The 27,451-nt window shown below is 44.9% G+C and overlaps 1 protein-coding gene across 6 annotated transcripts in view; it reads right to left on the bottom strand.

The window, feature by feature from the left end:
* Positions 1–27,451, bottom strand: part of DBN1 (drebrin 1) — a 68,576-nt gene that overhangs the window by 14,822 nt on the left and 26,303 nt on the right. For 5 of the 6 annotated variants that reach the window (XM_075600843.1, XM_075600844.1, XM_075600846.1 and 2 more), the window contains exons 2-3: positions 1,523–1,578; positions 1,039–1,151 (exon numbers count right to left, since the gene is read on the bottom strand). In XM_075600843.1, the coding sequence (XP_075456958.1) occupies positions 1,039–1,151; positions 1,523–1,578 (169 nt within the window). Of the gene's footprint in view, positions 1–1,038; positions 1,152–1,522; positions 1,579–18,974; positions 19,387–27,451 lie in introns of those variants that run through there. The other variant, XM_075600845.1, reaches the window with a different exon arrangement.

Here is a 27,451-nt window from a genome sequence, read left to right as displayed (position 1 = left end):
AGTACTGTACTAAATAACGACTGTACCCACAGTACTGTACAAAATAACGGCTGTACCCACAGTACTGTACTAAATAACGACTGTACCCACAGTGTACTGTACTAAATAACGGCTGTACCCACAGTACTGTACTAAATAACGACTGTACCCACAGTACTGTACTAAATAACGGCTGTACCCACAGTACTGTACTAAATAACGGCTGTACCCACAGTGTACTGTACTAAATAACGGCTGTACCCATAGTACTGTACTAAATAACGGCTGTACCCACAGTGTACTGTACTAAATAACGGCTGTACCCACAGTGTACTGTACTAAATAACGGCTGTACCCACAGTGTACTGTACTAAATAACGGCTGTACCCACAGTGTACTGTACTAAATAACGGCTGTACCCACAGTGTACTGTACTAAATAACGGCTGTACCCACAGTGTACTGTACTAAATAACGGCTGTACCCACAGTACTGTACTAAATAACGGCTGTACCCACAGTACTGTACTAATTAATTATTATTAAAAATAATTTACAGAAGTAGTTTGTCAGTACTGTACTAAATAACGGCTGTACCCACAGTGTACTGTACTAAATAACGGCTGTACCCACAGTGTACTGTACTAAATAACGGCTGTACCCACAGTGTACTGTACTAAATAACGGCTGTACCCACAGTACTGTACTAAATAACGGCTGTACCCACAGTACTGTACTAAATAACCGCTGTACCCACAGTACTGTACTAAATAACCGCTGTGCTGTACTAAATAACCGCTGTACCCACAGTACTGTACTAAATAACCGCTGTGCCCGAAAATGTATTGTACCTCTAACCTAGAAATAAGAATTAAACTGAACCTATTAGAACATGCTAAATATTGGAGGGTTAGGCGCTTTGCTGAAATGTTTACGTTTTAAATTTCTTTAAGTGTGATACTGTACCACTAACACACACACACACACACACAATTTTTCACTTCCCTCCCCAGAAACCCGCTTAGCAACACCTCTTTCCCACTGTGCCCCCCGCCTCTCACCCAGTTGATGAGCACATATCGGGCCAGCACAGTGTGGGGCTCCTTCACACTGCAGAATCCATACATCACTTTCTGGTTTTCAAAGTGGCTGGAGAGGTCATGTAACCCACCTCCTGGGGGAGACATTAGGGAGGAAAGGGTGAACTCGGTGAGGGAGGAATGCGGCAGAGAAATGAGCATGTTGGTGGGGGACCTGATGAGCAAAGGACGCTGTCCATTTGTGTCTGTTACACAGGGAAGAGAGTACTGGCATATTGGCTTGGGTACTGGATGTATTTATGACCAGGAAGTATGGGTTCAGTATGGATTACTTTTGCACTTATACCTGTTGAGCCACTACACAGCTACCAAGGTGGGATTTGAAATGCATGGTGACCAGGTATGAACTGGTGTAGCTGGACTAACTGTGCATACTGTAGGCATGATAACAAGTGAACGTGCCAATGTGGGTCTTGTGTACCTCCGGAAGGAGTTTATTACTCACCCCCTGATGCTGCCAACTTGAGATCATCAGAGTCATCCTCATATGTATACAGTGCCCTGCAGGGGAGGAGGAAGAGAGAGAGAGAGAGAGAGTTTAGGACTCACACTGCAAGAAGATGCAACAGATGACACAAAGAAAGCATGGCTGGAAAGCACTGAATGGATCCCACGTCTGTGGTCACGCACTGAAACACCTGCAATCTCGCCCTTCTCTGCGTGATGGAAATCAAAAGGAGACATTCAAGCCATTGACAGATGTAGTATCTCTGCAAGACTCCCAGAGTCAGAGCCGTGACTGCATTGACGTCATCATTAAATTGCAAACAACATCTCACAACGGAGAGTAAAGTCAGAACGAGTTAGTGTGGCTAAAGATGTAGCAAAAGAGCAGAAAGGACAGAAATTGCGTCAGAGTATCACAAACGGATATAGTCGCCATCGCTGAAAATAGGAGCATGATAAATGTTCGCAACACTTGTGTTTCAATGCGGCAAACAAAGGAATCCATTTCCTGATATTAGTGTGACAGCTGCCACTTTATTACATCGTAAAGTAGTACAGTACGAGTGTATTAAACGTATGGATCAGTCTGTTATAGGGTCAACCACAGGGAACACAAAGAAATTCATGTTAATTTAACGAAGAAATGGATCCAACTATTAAGATGGGGTGGAAAAAAGACAGCCGTCTCATGAAGGGGGCGGGGGGGGGGGGGGGGGGAGGCACGGATTGCAATATTCTGCAGGAACACTTCCACACTCAATCAGAAGGTGAATTTTAATCTTGTCTTCTACAGTTGTTGCATAGCATGAAACATTACCACAGGGCATACACTTTCAGCATCCGCTAAAATGATGAGAAGAATGGACCTATTTCTAAGGTACCAAAACAGGAGGAACACCTAGGCCTAGTTCCAAGTACCACCTGGCAACGGATTTAAAGCAGCTCCAATTATTAATATGCATTTAGTGAAGAAGGATTTACACGAGGGAGCGTGGTAGAGACAAACCTGTCAGAAAGAAGGCAGTTTCAGGCAGAGTGTAAAACACATCAGCGATTTCACTACAAATTAGCGTGGCGTTAGCAGGAGCTAGAAACCAATATTGAATTAGAGGAATGCATGATCTCACAGGAGGAGATCTGGACAATCTTGCAAGCAATATAACGTTAAAAAATTCAAATAAATAATCTATATACGAAACTACAAATTTAAAACAAACGGACAGGTACAAAAAATAAAAACATACACCGCCTCCCCTCCATCTCACACAAGGTCTGTCTCCTTGCACTGCATGCGTTTCGTATGCCCTTTCCTACAAATGCTCACCGGTCCTCTTTCATTACCCTACACATACGCTCCCAGGCTGCTGCGTGAAAATCTCTCCCAGAAACCCAATTTGTTACCTTGTGCACCTCCTGCTAGAAAATATGAACCTCTAATTAATGCATCGTATTGCCTACTCAGACTATTGCTAGCAAAACGGTTTGACCAATCCCAGTATAGTATAGACCCCAGTACAATGTCCTGAGCTCATGGGGGCTGGGGCACATATGTTAACAAGGCCCCAAACTGCACCTCAGTGTATTCAGACATGACTGGTATAGCAGTGGTTGCTGCAAAGGATTGTGGGGAGGAACATTGGAAGTTCCGGCTGTAACTGAAAGCTATACCACCCACTCTTATAAGCAGCTTGTGGCCCAACGTCACAGTCCCCACAAAGGGCTCAGGAACAAACTATACTGCCATTCAAGATTTTTGGTGGCAAACCTTTGGGTTCCCGAATCCCCTGCCTAGGGCAACTCCAGTAAATAGACATACATAATTATTCATTGGCCACATGAACCCCCTTTCACAATACAGCTTAATACAAGAATAAAAGGTGTGCATGGTCAACTGAGCTCTGTCACTAGATGTTGATCCAGTCCTGGTTTACTCTTCCGCCAATTCATTTTGATTTGATCACAGTGCGGTCTCAGTGGATAATAGAGACTAGAAAAACAGAACTGGATTCAAGTCGCAAGATGACAAGATATAGACCAACAACACTACATTGATATTCGCCAAACTATTGCCTAATTCATTATAGGTCACAAGCACTGAACACATCTGGTGCAGCAGAAGAACCTGTTACAGCAACGGCCAATGTACTGAAGGGTGTGTAAATGTTAATAGCACGGCCACTAGGTCTACACACAGAAATGTCTCAATATAAGAATGCAGGAGTATTTTTAACCTAGATTCCAGTTTTTCGCCTCACAATGAAGCTATCAACAGGTTTGACATAATTTGCACAATTTAAGAAAACTGCTCCGATTTCAGCAATGCACTAATTGAGCGTGACGCCTAATGACAGTCAGCAGGTGACAAGTTATGCTTTTCAAATCGTAACCCATTATGACTTGTATTTGCAGAAATTAATTAAACCAAAAGAGGAACAAATGCAAAACAATTTACAGACCCATTTTTTTTTTGATCTTTCCTATGGCCGCGTGCATCACTTTAGCTACATGTTAATTACATATAAAGAGGGATTAATCTGTGTTCATTTTATTTAAAATAAATAAATAAAGTGCTAATAAAAAACAAATATTGAAACCTTTGGATTCGGCGTCGGGGCACTATATGTTGGTTTCCCTCAGTGCCGGCAGGATGGTGGTGCAGTTTATGCCACTGCACGGAGCCCCGCGGTTAGAGACTCCGCGCTCTTCCCCCCCAATTACACAGTCTGCCGGGGTAGAGCGCAGGGGCCTCCAACGCTCTTACCTTCTCCCTCTCTTACTGCAGGGTCCCTAACGCCAACGGGACGGCACGTGAGGTCGCTTCCCGTGCCGTCCCATCGGCATGGCAACGAGACACCATTTGACGTTGTGGCGCCATGATGAGGGACCCTGCAGGAGGAGATGGCGAAGGTAAGAGGCCCAGCACCACGTCTGCACCGAGCCCCGCAATATTCCCCGCCGGCCCGGGTTTCATTATTCGCCTATATTTGTTGATTTTTAAATGCGTGCTTGGCACTACTTTTATAGTTTCAAATAATATTTTATTCCATAATCAAATGAGGTTTAAAGAATGTATGCGCTAAAAACTGGGAGATGGATCATTTGCTAGGAGATCCAGTGTAACACGTATTCACCTTTATTGTTTTTGTAAATTCATTACAAAGCCACCATTAGCCAAACAGCTAGAAGGTAGCAGACCATATTTATCTGGAAACATTTGAATTCCATGGGACGTGTTGAAAGGACACTCCTTTTTCTACAGGATGCAAAATGATGGATTAAATCTTCAATCTTTCTAAGGAAGTTTACAGCTAGCAAACTTTTTTCCTGCTGCACGGAGTCGCCTTTCCTCTGCGTGTATTACTTTCTGCAGGTGTGTCTGGGTTAGGTCTTACTAATGAAACGCTCTCTCTGCAGGTGATGTCTCTTCCTATACAAGCTAATGCCCTGTTGACCTTCCCCTTGTTACAAAGTTTGCCTTTTTGACCTTCTTTAGAGACTATAGGTCATTCCTCACTACGTTCATCATCATCAGTATTACACTGAAGCCATTCACTAGAAAAGGGTCGTAAAAGTATCTTTTGGCACAGTTGGTGTCACATTTTACTCCTCCCTTAGGCCTCGGTCCCGCTGCGCTCGTTGGCGCGGGCGGCGGGTCGCGAGTTCCCCACCAGCAGGGGAATCCTCGCGAGCCGGTCCCGGTCCCCACTGGCTGCACAGCTGATTACACGCTGTAGCGCGTCAGCCGCTGGAGACACCAGAGAATGGTGTTTTCTAGCGTTGACGCGTGACGTGTGTGGCTGTGAGCCAATGGGGAGGGGAGGCTTCGGGAGGAGGAGAGGCTTCGGGAGGAGGAGAGGCTTCGGGGAGCGGGGAGGAGTGTGGAGGGACAGCAGGTGAGTGCCTTTCTCTGTGTGTGTGTCTGAGTGCGTGCATGCCTATCTGTGTGTGTATGTGTGTGCCCGAGTGCGTGAGTGCCTGCCTCTGTCTGTGTGTGTGTATGAGTGCCTGCCTGTGTGCGCGCGCGTGTGTGTGTATGAGTGCGTGAGTGCCTGCCTGTGTGTGTGTGCGCGTGTGCGTGTGTGTATGAATGAGTGCCTGCGTGTGTGTGTTTAAACTTACTTTCCAGCTCCAGCCCGAGTCCGTGGAGGGAGAGTAGCGGGTCCCTCCGCTCAAGCCACGCCCCCCCTCCCTGTCAAACCTCCCACCTCCCGCCCACCTCCCGATCAAACCTCCCACCTCCCGATCAAACCTCCCACCTTCCGCCCACCTCCCGATCAAACCTCCCACCTCCCGCCCACCTCCCGCTCCTTACAGACCGCAGATCGCGGTCTGTGTATCTCAGCGCACCGCCTGTCAGCAGCGCAGGTGCGCTGACTCTGGGAGCGGGGCCTTAGCCTAACAGTCACAATGTAGCTAAAAATCTGTTGTTTCTTCCTCCGTGACGATGCAAAGATACGCCCGTTCCTCTGTTGCTCTACTGCTGAAACTAACGCTGGCCCTCATTCTCTCCCGTCTCAACTATTGTAACCTCCTGTCTGGCCTTCCGCCTCTCACCTTCTCTGCTACAATCTATCCTAAACGCTGCTGCTAGGATCACTGTACGCTCTCCTAAATCTGGCAGTGTCTCTACTGCTGAAGTATATGGGGTGGGGAAGCCTGGCACCAAGGGCTGCAGCACTTCTCTGCCAAATCATGCATTCAAAGAAGCTTGGTGATCCAGGCGATAATGCTTGACGAATGGGTGCACAGATCAAGCTGGCGCTCAACAGATGTCATGAGTAGATGCTTCAGCCTGCTCTACCCATGATGCTGCCATGGCCTTGTTGAGTGGTGGCACTTTGCCTGTGGCTCTATATGCTTCCTGTATGGCAGCTGAGGCTGACTGGCCCTTCCCAGGTTCTTCAGAAAGGACAAAAATCGCAGTGGAGATCTAAATCCTTCTGTTCTAGCAGGTAGATTTTGCACGCTCTGACCACATTCAGATTATGCCACTTTCTTTGTCATTCGCTGGATTGGTGCAGAAAGGTACCACAATTTCTTGATTCAAATGAAATTGTGGAAACTTTAGATCAAACGTGAATTTGCAGATGAGGCTCTCCGCAAGATAAAAAATTGCAATTCCCTGACTCTTTGGGCAGACGTAATGGCTGATAGAACAACAACATTTATTGTAAAAAAAAAAAAGTTATTAAAATGTCCTTAGGTGGCTTGAAAGGAGATGTCATAGAATCTAGAATCAAAGCCCAATGTAGGAATTGGGATCTGAGTCAGGGCTTTAATCTTAAAAACTACTTTGATGAACCTAACCATCATGGGATCTATTGTAATCTGGTCATTTGAAAAGGCTCCTAAGACTACTACCTGCACCTTTAAAGGACACTGGTTTTAAAACACTTTCCAAATCCGTTCCGAAATAAAAATATAAGGTTTGTGGGGGTGATGCATTAGTGGGCTGTTATACCTTCTTGTGGCATCATAAGAAGGTCTTCCATACCTCAGATAGATTTTGGAAGTGTTGAAGTCCCTAGATCACATTAAGGTTGATACTACACGCTCTGAAAAACCTGGATCTGCTAGTGATTTCTCTCTCCATGCTGTCAATCGTAAGACGTCTGGATTAGGATGTAACACCGGTCCCTGCCTTAGACTGGGGGGGTCTCGCAAGGCACCTATATCAGGGGGCTCACTAGCTCAGCGAACCATGGTCTGCTCGGCCAATATGGTGATATCAGGATTAGCAGCTTTGTCTTCCTTGATCTTGTTGAGAACCATATGAAGTAGTGGGAATGGTGAAAAATGTATAAGCTAGTATAGTGTAAAGGATTTTCTATTGACAGGGCAATTCAATATTGTGTGGGGCAATTCAGAATTGTGTAGGGCAAGCCTGATAGTTCGCTCTCCATCTCACAAATCGCGTAAAACTTAGCTCGGATATTCAGTATATTGATATGTGGCTTTGTTTCAGCTATGGACCAAAGACCCTGGACTACCATGCTCTGCAAAGTGCATCCCACCAGGTGAGGCTGGGGTCAGATGTGAGGACTTTCAAGACTGGAGCTTTCATTGACTTTCCTTTTAGCAGATTTTCTTGGCTGAGCCACTATAATAGGCTTTGTGTGGCGCTTTGCCACAAATGGCTCTGGCTTGCTCGGTTGAGGCGTCTGCACCCTCCACACCTGATAAATTGGTTTGATCTTGGCCACCTTCTGCTGCGGTATGCATATTACTTAGTTTTCAATATCGAAGAGGTCTCTCAAAGCCTGGATCTTCTGAGATGGGAACAAACTGATTTTTCTACGTTTAGAACCCAATAGTGTTCTTCCAGTTCCTCTTGTACCTTAGTGATATGAGTCTTGGACACTAGAATGATGGAGGCTTTATTCACCAGTGGTCCAAGTATGGTATTATGCAAATCCGTGCTGTCTCAGGAAGGCTGCAATGACTGAAATTACCTTGGTGAAGGTTCTGGGGCTGGATGCAAGCCCGAATGGTAGTGTTATAAATTGGTAATGCTGGCCTTTTACGCAGAAGCGTTGACATTTCTGATGACACTGTATTATGATAAACATCAGGGGGGGGGGAAGCACGTCAAGATTAGGGGGATTATAAGACCCCAATTGCATACACTCTATGCCACAATGTATAGGACTACGAGAATAAATAAAAATAAGACGCGCATGCTCCATAGTGTAAGAAAGTCAAAACTATTTTAAAATGTTATGATGGGTAAAGGAAATGCACTCACTAGGAGAGTGATGAGCATTGTGAGATTGAAGAGAGAGAAAGGATATGCCCCAAACCCTGGAGTTTTTTTTCCAATGCATTTTTTTTTTAAATGCCTGGAAAGACCAAGTACTGTTCTTATTGATAATACTGCATCTGTGCTCCAGGTTGTGCGTCACACACATTCGCAGTATAGAATTTAAACAACATTAGTGGTCAGGCAGTTAATGTGTCCCTTAACTTTCGATGTGCTATTGTTACTATTGAGTCGGATTCATCCTTAGTGACCAAGTGTCTACAAGTGATGCATCTGCTCCAGCCACATCTAAAAAAAGTTACCATTGGTTGTGAAAAATGTCTTACGAGTGAAAACTACAATAGATTTCAAATTGCTAGGTCACAAAACGTTCTTTAGATGTCTTGCTTTCCTAAAGATAACAGGAATCGGTTTAGGAATTTCAGGATACAAAATTGGCTCACATAAAAGAACTCTCCAATATCTATTGAACACCTTTTTAATTGAATATGCTTATTGATTGCATTTGTTTATACATTTTGGGGGACCACAAATCACTACATGTTGACTATTTTTTTCAATATTTTGATCCTGTTAGTCTGCCAGAGACATCTCCCGAGACTGGCTTTTGATTTTGGACTCTGCTAATAGAATTAAACTATCAGTAATTTGGACTTTGTAACCCTTTAACAAACATTTATTGCAGAGTCTGATTGTTCTAAGAAGTCTTCCTCAAAAAGAGGAGTTTCTCTTGATTCTATTGTATTGACCAAGAGGTATATTATCTAGCCATTTACAATGATGATTGCTAGCATGCAGGTAACTTAACATTGACCAGTTTGAAATGGGTATTAGTCTTGATAACAGTCATCACTGATAGAAAGAAATAAGAAAGAAAAACTATAGAGCTCGAACTAATAGCGAGTGCGTTTTAGTCCAATGTCATTGTGATTGAATGACAAAAGAATATCCCCACGGTTGTCCTCACCTACCCAAATGATATCTATGGAACGGCCATAAAAAACAAGACCCACCCCCAGCCGTGAGTTATTCCAGACGTTCTCCTTGCACAATCCCACATAGAGATTGGCATAGCTGGGGATAAACCTGGTACCCATGGCCATTCCACAGATCTGAAAATTAAAAAAAAAAAAAAGTTCCGTAGAAAGCAAAAACATCTCTTTAAAAAAAAAATAATATGTCTACTTGCCAAAACACTCCTTTTGTGCTCCATACAAGTAGCCAAATTATAAGTGTGCCTCTATTCTTCCCCTCCACCCCCCAAGATGGCGTCGATGACATGCATAGTGTCCCTCAGGTAAGACATAGGGTTGCAGAAAATAATTCACATATTGAAACACGCTGGACATCAACCCTACCCCTGGAGATGATGGGGCTACCTGGAGAGTTGTGCAAACATTTGTGCACCTTGGGTAGGTGGTAAAATACAGATGCTTGCACAGATGTTCCATAAAGCGAAATTTGTATTCAAGCTTACCCATTTTTTGTGCTTGCAGATGTCTCTGGTAAAGTGCTTGAAGCTCATCAGTAGAGTCAAATAACAATTTTTTTTATAAGACATCATCAAGAAGTCTTAGAACTTCACCAATATTATCAAATATTTTGTAAAACTATAACCCCACTCCCTGTCAGTTTAATTACTAGGGAATCCATCCCTTTAAGTTCTTCAATTGCCAGTTATAGTCTCTTAGATAAGTTATTTCTGGGAGAGGGAGGTTTATTAAACAGTCTTTCGAAATCCCGAAGAACCAGTGTGTAAAAAGTCCCAAGGAAAACGCTCAGATTGATGGGGGAAGAAAAATGATTTTGGTTTAAACGGCAAATGAATGAGATACCCTTTGACAAATAGTCATCAATTGAGTTTCGACTCATAATGGGGGACAACATTATCAAAAGAATCCAAGTCCAGATTAAAAAGTAGTTGAAGTTATACTATTTTCAGACAAGAGGTCACATGCCTCTATACCAGCAGTCTCTTGTGTAGTAAAATCTGGAATGGATTCAGAATCAGGTTTGTAAATTGCAAAATATCTTTTGAGGGTGATTTTGTAAGTACAAAATTGTTCAGGTCCATCAAAATATCAAAGGATGAAAGCCCTGAAATGGGAGAAAAGGAAAGGCCTCTCGTAAAGATGATCGACATGATGATATAAGTCTCCTCGTCAGAAAGCGTATCGCACAGCAGATGCTAATGCCGATTATTGACTATGGAGACATAGTATATGGCTCGGCACCTCAAACCCACCTTAGCAAACGACACCCTCTACAATTCAATTTGTCGTTTTGTTCTCCAATGCAACTACAACACACATCACTGCGAAATGCTCAAAAGAACTAGATTGGTCATCACTAGAGTCTAGGCGCAAAGTTCACCTTTCCTGTCTTGCCTTTAAATTCTTTATGGGCAAGCTACCCAGCTATCTGAACAAGCTCCTCACCCCTACCACATGCAGCACCTATCACCCGAGATCAGACTCCAAAAGACTGTTCATGGTCCCATGGCTCAACAAAGTATCCGGACGTTCCTCCTTCTCCTACCGTGCACCCCAAAACTGGAACAACCTACCAGAGACTCTCACATCCACCACCAGTTTTAAGTTCTTTCAAATCTAAGGCTGTCTCACATTTTAACCTGGTCTGTAACTATTTCATTCGCCCATAATATATATTTTCTTTAACTGTGCATGCAATGTCTTGTATATAATGTATACCCTGTTCATTTATGTAACTGTATTTGTAACCATGTATTATTTGTCTTAACTCTGTGTCCAGGACATACTTGAAAACGAGAGGTAACTCTCAATGTATTACTTCCTGGTAAAATATTTTATAAATAAATAAATAAATGAAAAATACCCTTTGCTTGGGGGTATTTGTTCTGATAATTAATTTTCCTTTTTTCTCTGAACAATTCTACCTGCTCTAACTCTTCTTTTTCACTGTACTGGAGTATGGATATATTTTGATTGGTTGGGAGAGTTGAGATCCCAGAGTGGGTAATGTACCTCCCTCTGTAGACCCTTCCACAGAGGTTTCGTTTAAAAAAACAAAAAAAAAAACAAAAAACAAACAGAAAACAAAAAACCTAGGACTTGTTAGATGGTTCCTCATGCGAATGATCCAGAGGTCCTATTTTGATAAGGATTCTCAGTGTGGATGTCTATCTGGTAAATAGCAGGACTGCATTTATATAACAAAAAAAATGAGAGATTATTTCCGATTAAAATGTTACTATAAAATATATGGTTGATTTCCCATTAAGATTCTACTTTCAATCTCTAACCTTATTATTGGCAGACTCCTCTGTGTATTTATCTGTATGCATTTCTCTCTCAGTCTGCTCATGTTCAAATACTTCTACTCTTTTGTTAGTTAACCCACCGAACTGTGCAAAGTCTTTGATATCTGCATAAGATTTTTTTTTTTTTTTGAATGACTTCAAGATTCGTTTTTCTTCTCTAAATGAAACCAACAGCTTAATTGAAGAGAATGAACAGGTTTCAAAAATGTTATTTCAATTAATAGTACATCCCTGATTTGGATCAAAGGTATTTATTTATTTTTATTTAATCCTTAGACTTCTAGGGACTAGGCTTTTTTCTATATAGTGTTGCAACAATATATCCCACCAATGCCTCAAATAAATAGTTAAATAAGGTAAGGCTTCTCGTAACTAGCGATGAATATTAATCTCATAATTTCCTTTAAGAGTTAAATCACCTTATTACCATGATCACCATGGTTACTACGGACTATTTAAGGAGCACTTTCAATTACACACTACTCTCCTGATGAAGTCGCATCAGTGACGAAATGCGTTGGGCCCGTTTGTGACGTCATCCAGTCGAGACACGCTGATGGTAGCATACGGAAGTACGCGATGATTGTGCATTCTTTGGTCTGTTTGGATTGAAATGCTGAGACTCTTGGACCTCTAAGAACTTTTATAAAGTAACCAACTAACCAGCATTACCTCTGTACGGCGCTGCCGGCTCAGTCAATACTTTGATTGGTGACAACTCTATCCTTGTGAGTGCTTTTCCTTTACCCTTCACACCATTAAAATGGTTAATACTTTTTTTATTTTTAAGTATGTGCTTAGTTTTGGGTTTTAAATTTCATTTTGGATGTGGTTCATCCTATCAAGACACTGCTACAGTCTCCAGTTCATTTGGATCACAGAGACACAGAGACACAATAATAAATTGTTTTATTTTTCAGAGCAATATACACTATGGTATGGAGTGTATGCAATTCGGGTCTTATAATCACCCTAAAATCGTGATTTCCCCCCCCCCCCACCCGATGTTCCTCACTATTTACCCTTAGTGCACCTGCCCTAAATGCATTAGAGGTTGAGCAAGTATGGGAATATGGACGTAGACAGCTCAGATACACCAATGCCAAGTAGTCCCCTTATTGTACCTCCATTAATACTGCTCTTAGGGACTCCATCTTGAAGGTTTTGATGTGTTAAAAATCTGTTTACCACCCTTAGGTTGAGTACTGTTCCGAAACCCCCTTGATGCTCTGAGTATTAAAAACAGAATGAATAGAAGCCTTGGTCTACCTATTCTGGAGGCACTGGTTGGATTGCCGCATTTGCCAGAAGCCGATGTATTGCCTCCAGCAAAGCAGCTGCTTTAAGTGGATGACCGACACCTCGACTCCCAGAAGCAACTTTTTGGCCATATACGTAATTCTCATATATAGCCCTGGACTTACCTGCCAGACCCAGGCACCCGTTGTTGAACCCAACATTCGAGAAACCACACCAGTCTTCTGCGAGGTTCCAGGCCGGGACATTGACGATTGAAGCAGACTTGTGGCGCCTCCAGAGTCTGCTCTTAAAAGACAACTGCTGCGACTGTGGGTCCCAATCTCTGTAATAAAGTTTACCAGATCTGTATGCTCCGGACACCTGGAATGCTTTAATTGGAGGTCTCACATATGAAAATGGTCTAGTCTTACTCTGCTGTGGAACAAACTGGCTTTTGCCACCAGGTAAAATGTATTTATGTCATCTAAGGCTTCTCCAAACAAAGAAGAGCCTAAATAAGGCAAGATAAGCATATTCTTAGATTTGTCCGCTGCCCATCCTTGTTCCACAGAAATAGACGAACATCTTACCAACAGGCGTATAGCATCTATTGACACGTAGCATAGGAAGTCTAAATCACCTCCTCCAGGTTAGATAAATCCTTCAGCAGAGCTTGTCTGGAAGTTGCAGTTTCAATTATTTCTTCTAAGCGTGAAATCCAAATTCCTATGGTTCTGAAAACACACGTCATTGCTGTAGCTGTTATAATTGTCGGCCCATGCATTGTATAACGTTCCTGAGGATTCCTTCAATCTGCTTGTCCAGGTCATCAAAAAATTTTTTTACGGAGGAGCCTCCTCCAAAGTGGATAGTAGTATTCGTAGCTATGGCACATTCACCTTCAAAGGGAGACTCAAACGCTACTATATTCCTCGTTAAAGGGATAGAGCTTAAAAATATATATATATATATATATATATATATATATATATATATATATATATATATATATATATATATGTGCAAATATAACTGTATGCTCATCTGCATGTCTTAGGCAGGTCTGCAACCCTGCCTTTCCCCATTATCACCCAGCATACAGCACTTCCACTGCAGCAAGGGATTCTGGGAAATGACATGCAAATGAGCACACAGTGTCACTTTTTGCCTCAATAACCATTTTTAACATGGTTCCCTATAGGCTTAAGCTTGCTGCATGGTCACAGCTTTGAGCACAGCCAGGGTTAAGGTGCATACCCAGAAAACCACCCACAGACAGCTGTTTCGACCTTGATGGGTCTCATCAGTGTGGGGTTGATTTTACTGGGAATGCAAGAGAGGCTATGGGATAGGCTAAACCATAATACTGAGTTAAGTTATGGTGAGTAAAAAAAGTGACAAAAACATACATACATACATACATACATACATACATACATACATACATACATACATCTTTGCTGTAGCTGTTCTCTTGTCCAGAGACAATATGCTGGTTATTTATTGGTCTTGTGAACAAGAAAGACACAACTTTTCTTGGACCCAGGAATGCCTGTTCCAAAATGTTTAGTTCTTCCTTAGAGAGTCTTCTATATTCAGGGTAGTTCTCATTTTGTTGATTAATCTATCAATAAGCACACAAATACCCAGTAAGCTCTAAGGAACCCCAAAAAAGTACCACACACACACACACACACACAATTGGAGTGCTACGGGGCGTGGCTAAATGTATACAGCAAAAAGCAAAGAAGCCCAAAGCTACATCTAAAATAACAAAAATACACAGTGAAATACCTATATATCTCTGAAAAAGGGTCATTTAGTTAAACCCTTTGGCCAAAGCGTTATAAGTCTGCTAGCCACATCACGGCATGACCATTTGCAGGTCCCAGTATTTGGACTTTAAGGCAGCCTTTTTAGGTTTTACAACCTGTGTCTCCTGCTGAGGCTGATCAGCTTTCAGGTACCCTACAGATACAGGTGGAACACACATTGCACCCAAAAGGAGAAGCAATTCTGCACACACCCTATCCACCCTATCCAAAAGGCAGCTCCCCGCTTCTTAAAGAGGCCCTCCATCTCTCCATCGTTTCTCCATCTGTCAGATCAGGCAGCTTCTACCCGAATGCGCCAAACGGCAGTCGGCACACGTCACTTCCGGAGTTCAGCGAGAGGAGACCAGAATGCATCCCAGCCATACAGAACGATGAGTCCAGAAGTGGGGAGGGGGGAGGTTTAGAGAAACCATTGGCAAGCGCTCATGGCAAGCTCCAAAAAAACAGAAGTCAGGGAGGAATTTGCTCCTGCCTTCGACCTCCCGACTGCAGACTTCAGCACAGAACATGGCCACCGTCCCAGTGGGAAACCACATGTGTCCAGAGAAGGTGCCATTGCAAGGTATAACAGCTGGAGCGACATGCAAAGGGTTTCTTTCCATATAACAGCATGAGAGCGGTCCACTAAAATATCTAAATAAAATCCAGAAAAGGGGACTTTCACCAAATGGATAACCCAGCTAAGGCAGTACAAAAACAACTGCCCAGAGGGGAGACCACACCTCCTTTATATCCGTGTCAAACTCTTGATCTAAATGTTACTTTTATGTCTGAAGCACGTCTTCCCATGATCTGTCATCTGCATTATTTGTTATTTATATGATTGTCACATGTATTACTGCTGTGAAGCGCTATGTACATTAATGGCGCTATATAAATAAAGACATACATCCATACTGCTCTCTCTGCATCAAAATCCCTATACATTGCTCTGTGATACTGTATGCCTCTGAGAATAAGTGTAACGAGTGGAGCTGCTAAATATGGGGTTCTCCTAACAATAAGGATTGGTACGACATGTCCGAACACGCGAGTGCAGCCCACACCTTTCAGCCCCCCCCCCCTGTATCGGACGAATGCGCACACACTGGTACAGGTTTATTCAGCAGTTGGAAATCAGCAGGTTGGGGAGGGGGCAGTTTTTGTTGTTCCCATTCACTGGTGCTAATTGTATGCTGCACACAGTGACATTTAACAGCGACTGCAGTAAAAGATCTATAAAGTGCCTGCTAAACAGCAGAACGAGAGAGGGGAGCGGGGGGCAAAGAGGGGAGAGAGCAGGGAACGGAAGGGGACAGAGTGGGAAGAAAGAATAGAGGAGGGAGCAAATGTTTTTTAATCAGACTGGGAAAGGAGAGGTGCTGGGGGTATTGGGGCTGTGCCCAGGCTACCTCTCTCTTCCTCCCCCCCTCGCCTGACTAACACACAAAGAGAGCAGACCCCACAGCTCAGATGAAAACAGGAGGCCTGGAAGCGGTTGCTATGGCAGCAGACTGAGGAACCTAATGTTGGAACAAATTCAGGAAGCAAATGGGGTAAACAGAGAGGTACCTCTTACACAATTCAACTTCTCCTGGTGCTATTAGGAGGCAAAGCTCAGATAATACAGTATCCTCAGATATATTGTAACACCGTCCAACAGTACCCATTTAGCAGGTACTGTATCACCATTTCAATACCCCATCTATTGCACCCATATCAGCACTCCTGCAGTGTGTGCGGGGGTAGGTGTCAGGGGTGGAGCTTAGGGCCCCAACCAGCTTATGAAACACCTATTTATCCAGAAACATTGACACTATTATTCCATTCAAATGTAAAAAAACCAACAACAAAAACGGTGTTTAACAATAATTGCAATTTATTTGACCCTAGAAAACCAGAGATCCAAGTATTTAGGTACTTTCTAATAAAGTTACTGTTATTGAAAGAAGACAGGTGCATGTATGGGGAGCAAAGAGAAAAGGTACCACTTATCTAAGCATTCAGTATATTTAGACATACAGTATACCAAAAGATTATACCAATGCCGCTTCCGACATAAATTTTGTAATGGTGATCCTTAATCCCAAGACACTCTAGATCAGTCATTCCCAAAACAAGGATCAGGAACATTAGGGGTTCATGGAGGTGTCTAAGGGGTTTATCTCCAAAAGAAAATATGTAATGGCGGATCCCAGGCACTATAGTGGGTTCCTGAGCCTATGAGGGGGCCACCCCAAAATGCACCTCATCATTGCTGGAATAGCTTTCAATTACAGCAGGAGCTTCTGAAGTTGCTCCCCACAATGCTTTGCATCCAGCAGCAAGGTATTGTGGGGCGTGACTGTCAAAGTTCCCAGAGTAATTGACAGCTATACCACCTATGCCGTCTGCACAACCCGAGGTGCAGTTTGGGGCCTTATAAAAAGGGGTGTGTTTCGCCCACATGCTCAGGACACTACTGTATACTACCTGGGAGCGGTCAAACGTTATTCTTAGCAATAGTCTTAGACTGTAAGCTCATCAGGGCAGGGACTCCTCTTCCTTAATGTTACTTTTATGTCTAAAGCACTTATTCCCATGATCTGTTATTTATATTATCTGTTATTTATTTGATTACCCCATGTATTACTACTGTGAAGCGCTATGTACATTAATGGCGCTATATAAATAAAGACATACAATACAATAGTCTGATGATTAGATAATAAGATTGACTAATTAGGGTTTCGTGGAACACATTTTCTAACAGGGAATGGACAAGGTAAAATAAGGTTGGGAACCACTGCTTTAGATATATCCATCTTCTTTTGAAACAAGATGACTGACTGGAAGTACGGCCCAGAAGACATCGCGGTGCAACCACTACACGTCACACATATAGAGGAGCATCTTGGGGTTAAGTATCTCCATTGCCACCTTTCCCCCAGATTCATCATGCACCATTACAGGTTAACGCACCTGAATGTCAAGTTATGTTTGGGGTCAACTCAGCCGTTTCGGCGCGTTAACCCTAAACATAAACTAGATTATGGATAATCCCCTATATGGTCTGAAACAGCGCAGATGTTCTTTGATTTTCTACTATATTGTTCGAATGTGAATTACCAGTAGTTAAGACATTTATTAATTTTTTGCCCCCCTTTTATCTATTTTTGGATGTGATCTCTAATGCTCTTTGGGATGCAACTATTTTTAGATATAGGTAAAACAGATTAGGCGATCGGGAAGTGAAAGGGTTCCCACTGTTACTGCGTGGGTTTTTCAATAAGCTGGCACTGTGTGTGCTTCTGCATTTGTACAATATACATAAAATAGAAAAAAAGGTCCTACCGATTAATATTCAGTTTGTATAAGAATGTTTTGAGTGCCTCTGTACAACATGCTCACTCGCCTGTAAGCACCTATATCCTGCACAGACTGAGAAATTAAAGTGTGCCAATTATCAATTTGTATAGGCTCCTTTGTGTACAATAGTAATTTGGTGTTCAATAGACACAAAATGTCCTGAAAGACAACCTGCAAATCAGCGCTCCGGGAATGTGCTACCAGGGCCTCGTCATCCCAGCAGTGCCCGAGTCCCAGAATGCCTCTATATACCAACAACCCCCTTACCACTTACAATATATTATTACTAGCTGATATACCCGGCGTTGCCCGGAATTTATGCCCCCCCCCCCTCCTTCACAGCTGCGGTCTCCCCCCCTGCACCCCACATGACTGTCCACCTCCTGCACCCCACAAAACTGCCCCCCCTGCACCCCACATCACTCTCCCCCCCTGCACCCCACATCACTCTCCACCCCCCTGCACTGTCCACCCCACATTACTGTCAACCCCTTGCACCCCACATCACTGTCCACCCCCTGCACCCCACATCACTCGTCACTCCCCTGCACCCCACATCTGTCTCTCCCCCCCCTGCACCCCACATCTGTCTCTCCCCCCTGCACCTCACATTATCCCCCCCCCTGAACCGCACATCATTGTCCCCCCCCCCATGCATGAACCCCCGGTCCTCGCTAGCAGCGGTTTCAGATGTCCCTCTCCTCGAAGATATAAAAATAAACAGGACTGTGAGCCTGTCCCGATAATCTGCAGTCTGATGATCACCCTATATAACACAGGGCTGAGTATCCCTATAATCTGCAGTCTGATGATCACCCTATATAACACAGGGCTATCTGAGTATCCCTATAATCTGCAGTCTGGGGGTTACACTATATAACAGGAAATATGTGAGTCTATCCCTATAATCCAGAGTCACTCCATATAAAATGACGGTCCTAAACATTTAAATGAGTTGTCTATACAAATGCCAACACAAACAATATACCTAGGGACCGCCATCTTCTGTACAGTGACGTCTGACGTTAGCCAACTCGTAGAAGGCCATAATGGTGTCAATGCTAGTAGAAGACGCGTCGTGACATGTTACGTACGGAGCTAGAGTCACATGGGAGCCGCCATCTTCCGTACATCTCCAGTCTACCCCATATTGAGCAGCAGGAAGGAATCCTCCTCCGTCCGGCCTCGCGAATACTCGATGCGCCGCGGCCTCGCACTGCCTGGCTCCGCACCCTGAGGTCGGTTAGCTGCCTGGGTTCCGGTGGTTCAGACCGGGAGCCCGGGGGAGAGAATGGAGCATACTGGGAGTTGTAGTTTGGGGTTGTACTACAGTCTTGCATGCACTGGGCCGCACCATTGTTAGTGTTGTGACCGGGGGGAAGTGGGGTTTGAGGTGGGGGAGAGGTGAGGCCTGCGCCGGAGCGGCTGTTAGTGTTAGTGGCCGGGTGGTTGTGGGCGGGTGAGGAGGAGAAGAGAGTGGCAGTTGGGTGACGTCATAAAGCCACGCAGGCCAATGAGGCGTGCGGGGCGGGGCAGGGATACGGACCAATCTGATTGGCCAGAGGCTGGGTGACATACCCACGGACCAATCAGATTCACCACATCTAGCAACAAATACCCCACAAAATTCAATTTTATATATTAAGATTATTATTATTATTATTATGGACCACAGGGTCCTGTACGGAGAGAGGTTGGCAAAATGATGCTAAAATGCAGGACATTCCTTTATATCATCCCCCCAGTGTTGTTACCAAGAAATGAACTGATCTGATGCTCCTTCACAGACTTTATCAAATGCCTGCATTCATTTTGAGGCCAATGTCCTAAACCAGGGGTGCTCAACTCCAGTCCTCAGGTCAGGGTTTCAGGAAGTCCCAGCTTCAGCACAGGTGGCTTAATCAGAGGCACAGTTAAAGACTGAACCATTTGTGCTGAATCAGAGACCGATTGAGCCACCTATGCTGAAGCAGGGATATCTGTGAAAACTTGACCTGTTTTTGGGGGGGAGGGAGGGGGGAGGCTTGAGGACTGGAGTTGGGCACCCCTGTCCTAAACCAATTTCCCTTAACACAGAGAGGCTTTGTCACTCCCCTGGTATTATTTGCAGGGAATGTCTCTATCAGCAAGCACTGGCAGCTGAGAAACTGATCCTCATGTTCGGCGGGGAGGATGTTTTTTGTAAATGTGGAAATTGCAGCATATTGGGGAAAGCAGCATCCCTCTGTTACCATGACAATGCTGCGGCTGCTGATCTGGGCAGCTGACAGGCTCTTAGTATGGAAGGAACACAGCTCCTCGCAGTGAACCACCACTCTCCCTGCAAGAAACTCGGGCTTCCGAGGCACCCTCTACTAATTACACACCACGCAGAGCAGCTGGGAGAAGGGAGGGAGCTCTCCAGTGTCTGAATGTAGCTTGACATGCAATCTTCACGCCAACATCAGCTACCCGTCTATTCACAGGAGCAGCAGCTATAATGTGTCATCAAACCGCTTGTAGGGGAAGCAGATATGACAATTTATGTGGGTTTGGGATGAGTGATGTATTAGGAAGGGGGGGGGGGGGGGCAGAAAGCTTGTGAAACGTGAGTGCTAACCCAATGAGATCATATCCCGAGGGGGGAACAGAGTGAACTCTGACCTTCCACCTCACAGAAAGAACAAAGAACATGCCCTTTAAATCATAAGAGACAAAGACAGGGTGTAACCAGGGCACATGTGACCACCTCATCAGGTTCAGCCCTTACTGTGCAGTTGATAACTGAAGGCTACCATGCCCAAGTAGGAAAATGCCCAGTAATTCTGCTCCCCAACCATGCTAGCACACTCACCTCCTATAATTGCACTGCTCCCGCTTCGCTCACACCCCACACGCCCATTCCCCTACTGCCATTGATTTATGCTCTTTATTACACCTGTGCCCAGACAGCAGATCCTCTGCACTTCTCCATCCTCTTGCCTGCTCCACAACATCTCCTATACCCCTTGAGTTGGCCTCTCTGGCATCAAAGAGTTAAATGTGCCCACCTCAACTGCCTGTACTGCCACCTCAAGCCTGCATCCTGCTTCCCCTCACACCCGCTCCCATTCTCGCCCCCTCACTTAGGCTAAGGCCATACCGCCTTCGCCCGCACGGAGGCGTGCAAAGGCTGTGACGTCACCCGCGTGAAGCGGGTGCGCTTTCTGTCCATGGTAGATGTGCCGTGGGGGGGCATGCCTAGGGGCGTCACGTAGCTGGTTCGCCCTCATTGGGCGAACCGGTTCGCCCTCATTGGGCGAACCCGTTCGCCCTCATTGGGCGAACCCGTTCGCCCTCATTGGGCGAACCCGTTCGCCCTCATTGGGCGAACCCGTTCGCCCTCATTGGGCGAACCCGTTCGCCCTCATTGGGCGAACCCGTTCGCCCTCATTGGGCGAACCCGTTCGCCCTCATTGGGCGAACCCGTTCGCCCTCATTGGGCGAACCCGTTCGCCCTCATTGGGCGAACCCGTTCGCCCTCATTGGGCGAACCCGTTCGCCCTCATTGGGCGAACCCGTTCGCCCTCATTGGGCGAACCCGTTCGCCCTCATTGGGCGAACCCGTTCGCCCTCATTGGGCGAACCCGTTCGCCCTCATTGGGCGAACCCGTTCGCCCTCATTGGGCGAACCCGTTCGCCCTCATTGGGCGAACCCGTTCGCCCTCATTGGGCGAACCCGTTCGCCCTCATTGGGCGAACCCGTTCGCGTGACCTGGCTGTCGCCGAGAAATCAGTTTCAACTGATTTCTCGCGCAACACACGCACCCTCCTGCTGCCGCCCGTGCCGTCTATGGGCGCGATCAATGCCTTTAGGCAATGTGATTGCGCCCCCCGCAATATGGACCTGCCCGTAGTTGGTGCACAGTACTGGCTGAGAACTCGCTCTCTGTGCAGGCCACAAATCAAACACTTAGCTGTGGGGAAAAAGTAATTTTATCCCAGACTCTCCTTTTGTTACTGCTATACAATAATAACTGTTTGTTCTAGTAGCGTTTTACAGAGACATTTTGCAGACACAGGTCCCTGCCCCGTAGAACTAAAAAAAAAATTATGTTTTTGGTGCCTGTGGCACAGGGAGATCAAGTGACTTGCCCAAGGTCACAAGGAGCCGACACCGGGAAGGGAGTGAATGGGAGGGGGCAGGAAACCTGCACTCCAATGGAGTCCCAAATCTGGTACCAGAAGCTTTGCTTTAGGGGAAATACAGGGACATCTGTGATAAATGGCAGCAGGAACTGAACACACAGCTGGGAACTGGCAACTCATACTAAATGCTCATGTTGTAGTACATGTTATGGGGGAAGGGTGACACCCCAAGGGAATTGTGGAGACCAAAACTCATTCTTCTATACATGAAAGGAAACGAGCCAGCATCACCGTGTGCCCCCTCCCAACCTGAAGAGCCCCATGTCGCTGTGCTGGCAGACACAGATCGCTGCCTGTAACCATCAAGCATATAGACATAAGGTCTAAACTAAAGCTTACCTCCTGCATCAACCCCTCACTCCCATCAGTCCAAGATATACCATCCACTGCTTGGAGGAGAAACACACAATGCTTATTGTCTCAATGGCCACAAAAAGATCAACCTAATCATGGGCGTCTTAGTGACGACTGCACCGATTGCCTGGCGATTTGATCAAAGTAACAAGACCGTCACTACCTTCTCGTGCTTTGTTGCCAAGAATTGTAGCTTTTGAACTCTTCATCAGGGCAGATAAAAAGGTTTGTGCTGCGTTGTACTCACTCAGCACCATCATTATTATGACCATACATGTCTAGAAAATGGATAGAGCCCTCTTATAAGCCATTGAAGACTACAATATTTTTAGCTTTTTAGTGTTTGCTCAAACTTTGCAGCATGGATGTCTTATTCACAATCTCTCTTTTACTACCTTTTTGCTACTTGATCATGCGATGCATCAATGAAAATCCCTTCACAATTACTTTCCAGGGAAAGTGCCGGATTTTACATTTCCAAAACGCTGCCCCCGGTACAATCTCACTGGCAACTGTTCCCCCAACCAGGCCGTGTGTGCCGCTGCCTCCCTCCAGATGCGTTATAAAAAGCACTTCAAAGCTTAACATTTAAATCAGGTACTTAACCCTTCGATTGCCGTTAGACGTTGCGACTACATCATGGGGCCTGGCACTCCGGTGGCCCCACGGTGTTGTAGCTACATCAATCTTTCTAGGGAAGATCGCCCAGAACGTAGTCCCGTCAGTGAGGGGGCGATCACGTGATCGCAAGTGCCGGAGGGGCGTGGCGGGCTGGTGCTGCGGGTCTCGTCGGCACTCAAGGCGCTAATCAATCTTTAGGATGTTTATCCGAAAATTGATGACTTGTGAGTCACTTGCATGGCATTCCCCCCTACGTGGGCAGGTAGTAAAAATATAGATGCACAACCTTTAGTCCTCGTAATACCTCGCTGAATTCATAACTTAATCTAACCCACTCCACAACCCCCACAAGGACGTCTACACCATTGCACATTACGGAGGGCGAGAGGTCATTGCTACACAGTAATATAAAAGGCAAATACAGCAAAGCTGGCCATGGTGTGTGTGGTGCGGCTGCGTAGCCCTCTTCTGCTAGTCGGGCCCGAAACACGCTGCTTTTATAATGCATTGTAGGCTCCTATGGCAGCAAAGGCGTTAACTTGTAATTGTCACAAAGAATCCCCCTGAGAGCTTTATAAAGTAATAACATACAGAATAATTATTTGTATGGGGGTGGGATGTGAAGAGAAATTTCCTATCAACACAAAAACGCTGCTTTCATTGAATTCCTTCACCGCACATGTATATCACTAAATGAAGCTGTGATCCCGGCTTTTACAGCCCACACTGGCACTCTGTCACTACAGAGCAATGTTGCACTGCCAGCACTCCTATTGTGATCAGAGCGGTCGGCACAAACGCTGCAAATGGTAGAGATTGTCAGAAAGCGCTGTCAGGAGAAAGGTGGGGAGGCGAGAAGCTCGCTCAGCTCGCATGGCCTCCCCAGCGCATCGTCCATATACAATAGAATTGTGGTGGGTAAGAAAGGGGCAAGAAATACAAAAAGTACAGCAAAGATGGAGAACCCATAAATGCATGTGCAGGTCTTCTACAGGAGTCCAAACCGGCTTCATTTGCCCCAGTCACAGATTACACAATAATTAAGCTGCAGGCAAGGATTCTTGGTAGTGAGGCATGTAAAAGAGCAAACCATCACTGTAGGGATATAACCAAAGAACACGTGCCAATTAGCACACCCAAAAAAACAAAGCCGGAGGAGGAGGAGAGCAGCTGCTGAACATCTGGGTCACTCCACTGGACAGGGACCAGCCAACCAGCTGCCACAAGATAGTGTGCATTTTTCCAAGGCCTAGGGTGTGTCTCATATGACACCAGATATATCAACTCTCACTGGGTTTCTCTTTTTTTCCTCTTAATCATAAGCAGTCTCAGACTTTAAGGGAGTGTCACCGATTACAATTGGTACTTTTCCACTGAAATTTCAATGTTGGTCCTAAAGGTCACTCATTTTAGTCCTTGGATATTGACATGTCAAACACACTATGTGCATTTCTCACTGAGCAAATATTTATGTAGATCATCTGTATCCCACTTGGCTCAGATTTGTGAAATATAGAAGGTTTTATTTTTTCACCATTAGGCTTCTTCTTTCGCATAGTGAAACCCTGTAGCAGTTTAACAAATATATATATATATATAAAACAAATTTGTGGGTGGGAAAGGACATTTTTAGAATATTCAGTATGCTAAGAACCAATTTTAACTCAACACGTTGCAGCCCCTCTCAGGCAGTGAAGGGGTAAAACAGTACCTTTAGCATAGCTACAATCCCTGTCCTTGAATGAACATTCAATCTCCAGTTAGGCATTAAGGCCTGCAGCAAGTGGTGTTGTGCTTTCTGAGTTAGGACTTTGCGCAATCACCTGAAAACCTATTAATTACCTTACATTATAAAACATGCTTGGCGAGTTAGGGTGCTTACCCCTGAAACACCGTCTGTATTTTTCTTGCTCAAAAAAGGTGCAGTCCCATTTAGTCACATACATGGGAATATAATCCCAGCAGTGCTGCATGCTACTTTTGCAGAGAGATTTATAGGGGGAAGATACCAAACTCAGGGGGGAAATAAATACCGCAGATAATTAATGACACAGCCAGTCATCAAGCTGCTTTTAGAAACCTACAATGGTAGCCGTTCATATTTTCTCAAAAATTCTCTAGGATTTTTTTTTTGCCATTTTTTCTATTACACAGAAATGTGCATTTGAAGGAGCATCCCTTTGCTTAATTATTAATTTATTCGTTTATTTAATTTTTAATGATAGGGAATCTTTCCACCTCCTTCTACCGTCTTCATTCTCAGGTTTGGCAGTTCTTCCCCCAATTCCTAAAAATGTACTGTAGAATTTAGCTTTTGGGGGGCTTCCCTCCCCCTTTGGGAAATTAATACAGCTATTGGGCTAACCTCACCTAACAGGTCAATACGAAGCTGCAACATCCGCAAGAAATGAGATCTGCACATTTAGGGTCAACCAAAGCAGCCAGTCATGTCGTTTTCAGACACATTTTCCCATTGCAGTTAAAGGTAAATTTCTACCAAAAACAGCCCGGTCAGATGCTTCAGCCGATATAAAATAAGCCCCTTAATATTCAAAACCTAAAGAGGTTGTCAACAATTCACTTTTAGTTTAAACATGCAACCCATTAGCATCAAACATTCCATCCATAAAACACAAAACTTTTTATGAACCACAAATGTTCCAAGCACTCAAACGGAAAAAACAAAGAAGTAAATGGATCAGCCAAAAACGCATTTAATGGTACACGAATGATGCACACAATGGTCAAACATAGACCGAAAAACACACTGTGTACTAAGATAGGGACAAGGACAGGGAAGAGGGGAGGGAGGGGAAAAGGGGGAAACACGGGGGGTATGAAAGTCCAGGGCAGGGGGGGCAACGTAACGTTTCGGGGTATAACCCCTTCTACAGGCCCGTTCCCGGGGTGACCGTAGTCACCTGGTACTTCCCTCAACCCTGTGACAACGTCCCTGAGATACACAGTACCAGACTAATACTGAATGTCCAAACTGAATAAGCATAGGCTGTGAGGCACAGCTGTTACCATGACAATATGTAAATGCAGGTGTATGGCAGTAGCCATTTTAATCTCCCAAGTATTCAGCAACTGGTACTTCCAGAATGCAACAGAATTTAGAAAGGGTGGGATTGCTAAAAACAAAAATCGAATGGAATGAGCAATTGTACAGCAATTGCTTTTTTTAAACCACTTAAACATAACTCCAACTATCTCCATAAAAATGTAAAAAAACAAAAAAAACAAAAACAAAGCAAGAGTAGACTTGACACAAATCATGCCATATTAGCGTCTTCCTTACTCATAGGCCTTGACATAAATGCCCCAGCAGTCACTAATTGTCAATTAGGTGATGGAAAGGAGAACATGCTGCAGATTCAAGCCCATGCACAGATCTGTGTGGTTCTGTCTCATAAGAATCCCACTGATCCATCTCCTCACTGCCTTACTGGTACTGATAAACACGGCTTTACACTCCCAGCACCTATAAACAGAGAGCTCTTGGCTTGTTACACGGCATGCTGGATCACATTGGGTATATAACAGTATTGTGGCAATACAGTACTAAGCAATTTACACTTGTATGCATAAGCCCCAGAAGACCGCTTTGCAATCATTGCACAGCAAGTAGTTATTATCCATCGTCACAGGCAAAAATATCACTCTGGTGACCTGCAGAAGGACCTTCCTGAATCAATATCCAAGTGCTTCCTACAATGGTTCCATTCCACTCTGCCACCCATGCACCCACTAGATCAGGCCTGCACAACATATGCCCGCGATGACTCCGGCCGGGCGCCAGTTAATTAAATAAATAATAAATAAAGTTTTAAAAAATGGCGGCGATTCATCTCTTCTCCCCCCCCCCCTCCCTCCTCCTCCTCCTCCCTCTCTCCCCGCCCCCGGGTTTTGCGGTGCGCGGGGGTAGCAGCAGCAGAGAGGATGCGGCAGCCGTGAGTAAATTTTTTTTCAATAGCAGGATGCCGGGGGGCGGGTTGGAGGTCAGAGCATGCCGGGGGCGGGGCTTAGTACCGGGGAGGATGTGCTTAGCTGATCTTAGAGGTGTGTGTGTGTCTGAGAAAAATGGGCTGGTGGGGGGGGGGGGGGTGGGGTGTGAAAAACGGGCTGGTGGGGGGGGGGGGGTGAAAAACAGGCTGGTGGGGGGTTGGGGGAAAGAGTGTCATTGAGGGGAGGGGGAAAGAGTGTCATATTGAGGGGAGGGGGAGAGAGTGTCACATTGAGGGGAGGGGGAGAGAGTGTCACATTGAGGGGAGGGGGAGAGAGTGTCATATTTAGGGGAGGGGGAGAGAGTGTCATTGAGGG

This window comes from Ascaphus truei, chromosome 5, assembly GCF_040206685.1.
Source record: "Ascaphus truei isolate aAscTru1 chromosome 5, aAscTru1.hap1, whole genome shotgun sequence".
Taxonomy (NCBI): domain Eukaryota; kingdom Metazoa; phylum Chordata; class Amphibia; order Anura; family Ascaphidae; genus Ascaphus; species Ascaphus truei.
The sequence above is the reverse complement of the archived record's forward strand: the minus strand, read 5'-3'. Positions and strand labels throughout refer to the sequence as shown.